This window comes from Sander vitreus, chromosome 21 (assembly GCF_031162955.1).
Source record: "Sander vitreus isolate 19-12246 chromosome 21, sanVit1, whole genome shotgun sequence".
Lineage (NCBI taxonomy): Eukaryota > Metazoa > Chordata > Actinopteri > Perciformes > Percidae > Sander > Sander vitreus.
In genome coordinates, this window is record NC_135875.1 from 15,648,225 (window position 1) to 15,658,885 (window position 10,661).

General features: G+C 40.7%; 1 protein-coding gene across 1 annotated transcript; it reads left to right on the plus strand.

The window, feature by feature from the left end:
• Positions 1-262: 262 nt before the first annotated feature.
• pdpk1b (3-phosphoinositide dependent protein kinase 1b) lies at positions 263-10,395 on the plus strand. The gene is made up of 14 exons (XM_078279644.1): positions 263-397; positions 2,433-2,723; positions 2,938-2,980; positions 3,090-3,227; positions 3,367-3,511; positions 3,623-3,720; positions 3,865-3,940; positions 4,058-4,126; positions 4,340-4,436; positions 4,649-4,822; positions 5,322-5,539; positions 5,747-5,804; positions 7,788-7,940; positions 8,083-10,395. The coding sequence occupies exons 1-14, from the start codon at positions 374-376 to the stop codon at positions 8,194-8,196; spliced, it is 1,698 nt and encodes a 565-aa protein (XP_078135770.1). The 5' UTR covers positions 263-373; the 3' UTR covers positions 8,197-10,395.
• Positions 10,396-10,661: the final 266 nt, after the last annotated feature.

Genomic DNA, 10,661 nt, shown 5'->3' on the forward strand with positions numbered 1-10,661 from the left:
CAGACTTGTGGGCTTATACACATAAGTTGAAGCAGTCTTAGAAGTTAAAATTGTATAAAAGACCTGTAGATAAATATCTCTACCCAGCATCATTAGTGAATCTGAAACAGACTGGCGCAAAGATAGTTTGTAGGCCACATTAACTGCGGTATTTGAATATCCACAACTGCTGCCGTCAATCCCTATCAGTAAGATGAAGTTCAGTAGGTTGTAAATGTGGCGAGGGGGCGGACACAGCGGGACTCTCCTCTGCTGTCCTGCGGTAACATTGTTGTGGAACGACGTCACAACTCGAAAATGAAGGCGCAGAGGCAGCCATTACTGGAGCTTCTCTAATTATTTTATTCCAAATAAATACTGGTGGAAAACTCCCATGGCAAGAGCTACAAGTCAGCTGGTAAGTGTTGCAACTTTAACACGAATAACAGTTCGAAGCCGGTGCTCAAAATGTACAGTGTGGCGGCTGTTTGACAACAAATAGTTACGTCGGGCCTTCATCTAAAGAGCGGTGCTAGCCGCAAGAGATTGTTTAACGTTACGACTCACTAGCAACGTTAGCTCGCTAAGTTGGCTAACACAACACCTAATGTTTGCTACCTTAATCGGAGTTGACCAATCATTATAAAGGGTTCTTTGAATTATGTGGTGTTGTTTTAGCATTTACTAGTGCTTGTTCTTAGTTTTACAGGATGAATGGGCAGTATCGTTAACGTTATTTGTTGGCTGACGTTAGCTAGCTAGCTAAACATGTTCGCGCTTTCGGACGCTGCTCCTGCTTGCTAACGATTTAACATTAGCTTTATTGGATATAAGATAGCTTTTTAAGGTTAACGTTTTGTTGTTCGATTGTCAACCCATTAACTTTCAAATTTATATATCAATGTCGGCGCACTAACTTTGAACATTACTAATTAAAGTTATGTAAAAAAGGCATACGGCTTTGAAGTTGCTTATGTTACCTGGCTTGCTAACGTTAGCTAGCTAGCTAATTGACTGGCTGTTAGCGTTAAGTTTATAACTCGCTGTCAGTGATGGCCGGCATCATTTGACAAGGCAGCAGGAGCTAACGTTAGCTTGCTAGCAGGTGCTAGTTAGCAAAGAAAGTTCGCACAGGCCTGTTGTTACCCAAGTACACAGGGTTAGGTTAACGTTAGCTGACGTTTCTATCAACCATTACATGGTTGACCAACAGTAACAGATCAGTAGATAGTTATACGACTAGTTGGCAACCATACAGTCAAGTCCGGATAAGCCAGCTAAATGGCCACACCTTGGTTTTGAATGAGAAGAAGCTAGGCCAACTGAACTAACTAACGTTAACTGAACTGTAAACTGAACAACATCAGCACTGAGTGTTACAGTAGTTCAGTAAAAATAACTTTCATTGGTACAAGCACCAAACAGTTTGTTGGAAAGCACAACTTGTCGCTGTATGTAGCTAGTCTTTGAACCTTCAACAATCATTTGGTGGGTTTCTCGTCAGTGTTTGTTCGCGTTAGCTGCCATGTCAGTTTGATCATGTGCATACAAATTAGATGTGTTCATTTCAGCTGTGGTACTAAGAAACGTTACAGCTGTCACATGAAAGCAGTAACTTTGACAGTTTTCACAACTTTAACAATTGAGGGGGCGACCACCAGGCTCAGAATCGGCCAATATTCGTTGCATGTCCTTATCAATTCTAGACTTTGCTCCTCAAGTGGTCTCACTTGAAATTGTATATATTTTTTTTTAAGTTAATGTACTACCAGGAGTATTAGGTGCAGTATATTTAAGTTGACACCCTTGAAAGGTGCATCTACTCTATATGATCCAGATCTTCTAAGCCCCATCTCTTCTAGTGTTATATACACATCTGCTGGAATAGGTTGGGTAATTGCTCGTTTTGTATGACATTATATTGCCTTCATTATACAGTCTGCAGGACCAGAAAATGCAACAAATTGTATATATTAATTTGGGCTAGGCAATATATGTTTTTGCTGTTTGTGTCATCCCATTTAAGGGATGTTTCAGGAAATTATTTATGATGCACACTGTAAAAAAGAAATTACTAATTCTGTTTGCTTACAGAATGATGGGAAAATACTTAAAAATACCAGTTCAAATGATGATCAAATGCAAATTAATATTGGAGGCTCTTGTTGTTGTTGTTATTATTATATTGTATTACCAGCATTCATATGGTTGCCTGATATGGTTGGCCTAAACTTGTCAGCATATTGATTGTTAGTCACAATGGATGGATGATTCAGTAGTAGTTTTTTGGTGTATTTTGACCACTTTAGACTAGTTCTCCCATATTTCTCAAGAGAAGATACACTATTTAAACCACATGTGGACATTGCTTCTCTTTTCTTTTTTAAAACAAGAACTACAACAGCATTACCCTGCTGACTGATATATTCTCAATATTACCTCTCCTGTTGCAGTATGATGTTGTGCCCATTCAGCCCAGTGTTGTCATCTGTTCCTGTTCGCATCCATCAATGGTAAGAAACCACCCTGACTCCTGCTCGCCACTTGCTATCCCAGGCGCAAGCAGTAGCCTCTGTCCCAGTATGGAGGGCTCAGCCTCAGAGGCCCGTGTTGTAGGAGCGTCTGCCGGCAGCCAGGGCTCAGACCTCCGCACACAGCCGGCTGTCCAGGCCCCTCAGCCGCGTAAGAAGAAGCCAGAGGACTTCAGATTTGGCAAGATACTGGGAGAAGGCTCCTTCTCCACGGTATGTAACTTGATTCCACTTAGCTTTTGAATCATACCTGGGTAGATGTTGCTACATGCTAGCAATCTTTTGATTAATGCACTTTGATGAGTCATCCTCAGTTCATTTGAGGGGAATTGACAGAACGGGTCCTAAGAGTTACAAGATTTTCTCCCAAAGTCTGTCAAGAAACTAACATGCCATGTTACGTTTTTTTCTGTTCTTTTATCCGAAGGTTGTCCTGGCAAGAGAGCAGGTAACAGCAAAAGAATATGCAAGTAAGTAATAATGCACCAGCTTGGTGAATGATACTTTATTATCAAGATGGAAAGGTTGCTGGGTGTATTTATACTATTATATCCTGACATTTTCTTTTCTCTCCTCCAGTTAAGATTTTAGAGAAGCGCCATATTATGAAGGAGAACAAAGCCCAGTACGTGAAAAGAGAAAGGGATTTGATGTCAAATCTAGATCACCCATTCTTCGTCAAGCTGTACTTCACATTTCAAGATGATGAGAAATTGTGTATCCTTTAACGGGTTTGTCAAGGCATGTGGTATATTGACCACTTAATAGTTGTTTTGTGTCAAAAAAATTTTTTTAGATGGTATTTTTTAACAATTGATTTCTAGTAGTCATATTATTCCTTAACTAGCTTTCTTAGATTTTGGTCTCAGCTATGCTAAGAATGGAGAGCTCCTGAAATACATTCGCAAAATTGGTTCTTTTGATGAGACCTGTACTAGATTCTACTCAGCTGAAATAGTTAGCGCTCTAGAATACTTACACAATAAGGGGATAATACACAGGTAAGACTTTCTGTTTGTTTTATCCTTTTTGCTTTTTTTCATTATATAATTTTCAAACTTTGTCAAATGTTTATTATCCCCATAAATTACAAGTGGTTCATCTCATTTCAGAGATCTGAAACCAGAGAATATTCTTCTGAGTGAAGAGATGCACATCCAGATAACAGATTTTGGGACGGCAAAACAGTTATCATCAGACAGTAAACAAGGTACAACCAAAATCCTGATTTTACTTGTACTTCTCAGCATAAAGTATAACAACTGTATTAGTGACACACATGTAGCATTTTACTTTCTGTAAGCAGTATGAAGTTATTCAAGTCTTTTTACCATTTGTTTGCATCGTTTGGCAGCGAGAGCAAACTCCTTTGTCGGAACAGCACAGTATGTGTCTCCAGAGCTGCTAACGGAGAAATCAGCCTGCAAGAGGTATGAGGTTTGGACATCATGCAACTGATACACATGCTAATCATTGGTCTGTTTTTGTGTTTGTCAGATAAGGGTGGCATCACATTTGTAACTTTATTCGTCTATCTGTTTTTATAGCTCTGACCTCTGGGCCTTGGGATGTATTATCTATCAGCTGGTGGCTGGTTTACCACCGTTCAGAGCTGGGTAAGCACCAAGGGGATGTTGTTGTCACACCCCGGTAATTGTCATTATTTCATGCTTCAATAATGGCTGATCATGTAGTAGTTCTATTTTACCATTGAAGTTAAAAGTTATAAGTGCAAAAAATGCTAGGCGTAATAAACAACCTTGCCCCAGCAATATTCGTCTAGCAGACTATCCCTAACAGTTTTTTTTCTCTTGTTTCATTCATTGTAGAAATGAGTACCTAATATTCCAGAAGATAATAAAGCTGGAGTATGAATTCCCAGAGAAATTCTTTCCCAAAGCCAAGGATCTTGTCAAACAGCTTTTGGTAGGTGATCAGGAACCATGATTCATGTATATAAGATACAATTAAATGCTTCTTATATCTTTGGGGACATGAATGAATGAATGAATGAATGAATTAATTAATTAATTAATGTACTGTATATTTGGTGGTCAGCTGGTGTTTGTTATTTACAGGGCAGTGCTTTTCTAGTGAATGGAAACACATTTTTCATCTGTTTCTGTTTTTCCCCTTAGTCACTGGACCCTTCGAAGCGGATTGGGTGTGAAGAGATGGGAGGGTACGACCCTTTGAGGCGGCACCCCTTCTTCGACATTATCTCCTGGAGTGACCTACACCTACAGACACCCCCCAAGCTCACCCCCTACCTGCCAGCCATGTCTGAGGATGACGAGGACTGCTATGGAAACGTAAGATATTTTATTACGGTTGTTTGCTTGTTCATGGAAAGACTTAGGTCACACCTAACTTTTTGCCTTGTTGAGAAATCAATTTCCCCCCAAACCTTGAACAAACCACAAATCTACAGCCAAACATCACTATACTTTTTCTCTTATTGTCTCATTTCCAATCTCAGTACGATGACCTCCTGAGCCAGTTCAGCAACATGCAGGTGGCCTAGTCCAGCTTATCAATTCAATTGTATTTATAGTATAAAATCATAACAAGAGTTATCTCAAGACACTTTACAGATAGAGTAGGTCTAGACCACACTCTATGATTTACAAAGACCCAACCATTCCATTAATTCCCCCAAGAGCAAGCATTTAGTGCGACAGTGGCGAGGAAAAACTCCGTTTTAGGAAGAAACCTCGAGTGGTGAGGAAAACCTCCTTTTTAGGGAGAAACCTCGGACAGACCCAGGCTCTGGGTAGGCGGTATCTGATGGTGTCTTATTTCCAATCTCAGTACGATGACCTCCTGAGCCAGTTCAGCAACATGCAGGTGGCCCAGTCCAGCTCATCACACTCCCTGTCACCACATGAATCCACACCCCCGCAGAGGTCCAGCAGCAACATTGAGCAGTACATCCACGACCTGGACAATAACTCTTTTGAGCTGGACCTGCAGTTCACTGAAGAAGAGAAGCAGCTATTGCTGGACAAACAGACCATTGGAAACCCATGGTAAACCCCCTCCAATGTTTCAACCTGTTAATCTTTGTGTATTAAAGTGCTGTTCATTGTTTTATTTAAATCTGAATCATGCTTGTATTAAAGTCTTGCTCATATCTTAGAAATGCTGAACAAAATTAGATTATAATGTTAATTTATTGAGGAAAAATGAGTGAAAGGGAGTGGGTGCCAGTAATCTGCTGTTGCTTATTTACACAGGCACCAGTTTGTGGAGAATAACCTGATCCTGAAGATGGGCCCAGTGGATAAACGAAAGGTGTGTGAATTACAGGCCATATACTTGAGGTTTTTATAATATCTATATGTATTGTGGTGTTGTATAGTTATTATATATTAGGGCTGTACAGAATACCGTTTTTTGAGCGTCCAGCGAATATTCAAAGCTTCGGCAGCAGCGGGGACGGGGTTGGCAGCACGTGAAGGCAGCGGAGAAAAAGAAAAGAGATGAAGCAAGAGTTGACGCGACTTTGCTTTGTTGTTGCAGGACACAGTCACCTATTGTTACACAAACCCCTCTGCAGTTCAGTGCTTGTGTTTTTGACCTTCATAGTGTTTAAAACTTTTTTGTTGCAGCGATAGAGGCAGTGATGTTTCCTGTTTACAGTAACGTTAATGGGACTCTCACGCCACGATATGGACTGATGAGTCTGATCTCCGGTTACATGATTGTCCACCGCAGGGTGACGTCGGTTTGCTTTTCTCCAAAAGTTGAATCGGTCTTAACTTTCTGCTGCAGGCATTCAAAATAAATGGAAAGCCCTGCGGTTTTGCTGGTCTGACGCAGTGTTTGTGAATGAATGCCTAGCCACCCAATGCCTCACTAGAGCATTAGCGTTATGAACGGTCATTCTAAAAAAAACATTTGAATACCTACCCGTCGAACGAATATTCAGATAGCAGCCCTATTATATATTTAAAAATTATATTGGTATTTTAAACCTTTTTTTTAAGTTAAATCTTTATATAGATGAAGATTTTTCTGCCATCTAGACTATACAGTAGCTGTGTTTTGTAGTAAAATGTGAACAGGTTTTCTTTCTTTCTTCTTTTCTTTATGGCTCAGCATAAATAGGGGCTTTCCGACCGGAGGGATTTTTGCAGTTCTTAGAACTAAACGTTCCTAGAACACTTTTTTCATCGTGTTCCGACAGGAACATTTTTGGGATTTTTAAATTCCTCGGGCCGCAGTAGCGTACTTTTTTAGCTCCTACTTCAGAGCAGGGTCTTTTCCTTTTTCCTAGGTGTACTTGATTGGTTGAACTTATAAGTCACGCCCACTGCCAACTCGGAACTTGCAGACAGAGCAACAACCAACAATGGGACATTTTTAACATTTTTCACCATCATCATATTCATCATTAAATTCACTTCTGACAACGTTTTAGGCGAGAAATTAACTGTTTAGATTTCGAATATAGGCAGTCTTGCGAAAATTGATGCCGAATTGACAATTTGCTTCAAAGTTTTCGGAGTTGAGAAGCTCCATGAAGTGAGGCGACAGCCAGCAAGCGCCTGCCTCGGCCTCTAGCTCATCGCTTGGCCAGTCATGCTCAGACACCTCGCTGTGAGCTGGAGGTCTCTCAGACCGCTCTCGTAAATAAGAGGGTTTTATTTCGCCGTTGACAGTTTGTTTGTTTAAATATCACAACACATGTCCATCATAAGATTAACGGGAACCTGTGGTTAACTGTCTTTTCTGAGTTAAACTCCACAAGCGTGTCCTGCGGCTCGCCGGCCATCACACACACGCAGTCACACACACACACACGTCCACAGCGCAGCAGGCAGAGGCGGGGTCTGTTCAGAGTATAATAAAGCCCCGTCTGTGTTGAGCAAAACATTACGTGAATTACTACGAGAATGGACGGAATGCTGCTTTGTTGTTGTATGTGGCGCTAAGGTCTAGTGACGATGCTATAAAGACCGTTGCCGTGCTTGCGTCACTCTTACCCCTCCTACCAGTCCCTATGGCCACTTGGCCAGTGGGAATACAAATGGAAAAAAAGATTTTGGGGGAGAGTAGTTCTTAGAACTGCTTAAAAGTGTACTTTTCCTCTAAAAAGTACAAGTACTATCCAGTTGGAAAGCACCTAATGAAGTCACCTCCCATAGTATTGCTCTGACTGTTAGCATAGGATGTAAAGGGGAATTCCCTGCTGTGCTGAGGAAGGTCTCATTGGCCTCATAGCCCCCTCTGTTGGTGAACTAATGTCTCGAGACGTGTGGCATTCCATTGCAGGGTCTGTTTGCTAGACGGAGACAGCTGCTTCTTACTGAAGGACCACACCTGTACTACGTGGATCCTGTAAACAAGGTCCTGAAAGGGGAGATTCCTTGGTCCCTAGAGCTACGCCCTGAGGCCAAGAACTTCAAAACCTTCTTTGTTCATACGGTACATGACTATTTATCTCTGTCTGTCCAACATTTTCCTCCAGCAGCATGTTGATACTTGCCCACTGATTACGGTTTGTCCTCAAATGTGGTTTACTTTTTAAATTGTTTTTTTAAATTTTTATTTTCTGTGATGTTTGCAGCCTAACCGAACTTACTATTTGATGGACCCCAGCGGAAATGCTGACAGATGGTGCAAGAAGATCCAGGAAGTGTGGAGAAAGATCTATCAAAAGCACCAAAACCCTGGCCTATAGGAGCACAGTTCCTCATGTGGCCACTCCTCTTTAGCTCTGAGGCCAATCACTGAGCAGAGTAACACCCTCTTTAGTGCCCTTCATCACCGCAATGTAAACAAACTCTTAGAGACGCTGGCATCTAGACCTTGTTTGTTTTCCTGAGTAGAACCATGGGAGAAATACAACTTTGGATTCAGGGTTGCTTTGCTTGTTCTTTGTGCTCTCTGTGAGGCTTCTATTGCATTTTTCCATGTATGGATGATAAGACTGCCACCATGCACATCTGCTTTTTGTACATTCTGCAACGGGGAAGAAAAGGGCAAGCTTGTCCTGTAGAGTGATGCAAGCTTGGGTACCGCTAGGACTATCTCAAATGCAAGGACTGGTTTCCTGCTTCAATGATACCATAACACAAAATCTAGCTTTTGTGAACCAGAGCCTGTCCTGATATTTTAATTAAACCATATCCTAATCTTACATCGTACATGCAAGCTGTTGTCAGGCCCCACCTCTAGAGCATATACTCCATAGTTGTAACCGATACTGTAAGCTGATTCAGTCTCACACGTTTATCAAACTCAAATCCTATATATATTTTTGTCTACGCCCAAATGTTCCCACGGTATTTGAGTTTTTTTAGTCTCTTGGTACTTGTTTATTGAAGTTCAATTAAGGTCTCAATGTAACAAAGCAGAGTGCCAGTCTGCAGTGAGACATGGGTCTGAATCAGTCTCTGTATAAGTGTGAGCCTTCCATAGGTATTACTGAGGATGTATTGCTAACGGGGCGGGTAAACATGCCACTAGCTTGAACTTCCTAATCATAACTTGCTTATCTTTCCTGCATGGCCAGGTTTGTAGCTCAGCCTTGTCCGCTTCTCTCTCCCAGGGCACTGGAGATATAGTTTTATCAAGTTTAAAGGTGGGTATTTTTGACTGCATTGGCAACCATAGCAAATATTATTGGATGATTTGGCTGTTCTGTACCATTCACTGGCTATTTCTTTGTGGTGTGAATTCTTCAATTTCTTTTTCGGTAGGATAGTCGGCTCATCTTCAGTACGTCCTATTGAAAACTAAATCTTATGTGCTGACCACCCTATGCTGAACAGAAAACCTTCAACAGTGATACATACACATACTATCATTCTCTGAAGCAATCACAGTAAAGCTGTTGTCCCTGGACAAGATGGCAGAACTGCCTCATCGGGTTCATTGGCCCGTCTTTTTTTTTTTTTTTTTTTCTCCATTCTGACATTTGGCCCAATAGAAATTAAAGCGATTGATTTAACTTGTGCTCTTGTTTTAGCAATATGTATTATCATAATGCTTTTAATTTTTGACATATTACCTTAAGGTCCTTTCCAAAGGTCCTCTTCCTTCAGCTGAGTCTGTGTGTGCAGTGTGTGACTGGAGTATAGGTGAATAGGACCCTCTGGCCCTGGGGCCCGGGGCTCGATGTGGTTGGATGTCAGTTAAAAGATATCTATCTGATCCAAATAACCGATGAAATTGCTGTATCTGTCTATAAAGTTGAGGAAGCACTAGAGAAGTGTTTTCCTCTAGTGAGGAAAATTGTTTGAATCAAGTCGATGGCAGTCGGTTACATTGTGTATGGAATACTCTACCTGGCTTGTAACTGACTAGAACTGTGATGTACAGATGATGTATTATTAAAATCTGAAGCAAGTAATGCAATGATATTAGAATACAGTTTTTGTATTTTTATTCTTGTATAAGGTTATTTGATGGCTGTTGTTTAGCCTCTAGTTCATTCTGTGTTATTTAAATTCTAATATATGAATCATATTTGGATTGAAGTCATGTTCAGGGGCCATGTTGTGTATGTATTGAGATGTAAAGCCTTTGAATGTGAATAATTATTGTAAACTATAATATTTTACAGCTTTTTTCTTACTATATCATACATTTTCTATTTGCTCAGTGATTTAATCATATTCTGATAATTTAATGAATCTGTTCATTCTCTCTCTGATTATTTGTGCGCTAGGTCAGTAGATGTTGAATGATGAATTTTCCACTTAATGCTTGGTAGTCCAGTAATTAAAGCATGTAGGGATTTAGGCATACAAATAAAGCCATGTGTCCTGTCTTCTGTTAACGACCACAGTCATGACAGTGGAGGTAGCAGCATTCAGTGGCAATGGCATCTCGCATTTTGCAGCATGTAAATAAAGGACCGGCCCATTATCAGTGATTTTGTGTCGTGAAAATTACTTTGATATATACTTTATTGCAGACAACCTAAAGCTGGTTGGTCTCGAGTATGTTAAAGCATGAAATACTGTACTGTAAATATGAATAGGGTGTTTGACACCCTAAATTAAATTCTCACACGCTATGACATTTCCAGGCTGTCGTTATCAAGTGATCATTGTTCCATATTGAAGCGTCTGGGATCAAGCTGGGGAGGACCTCCTTTTCTCTGGAATAATTTATACAAGTGTCTGTCAGTGCTGCTGG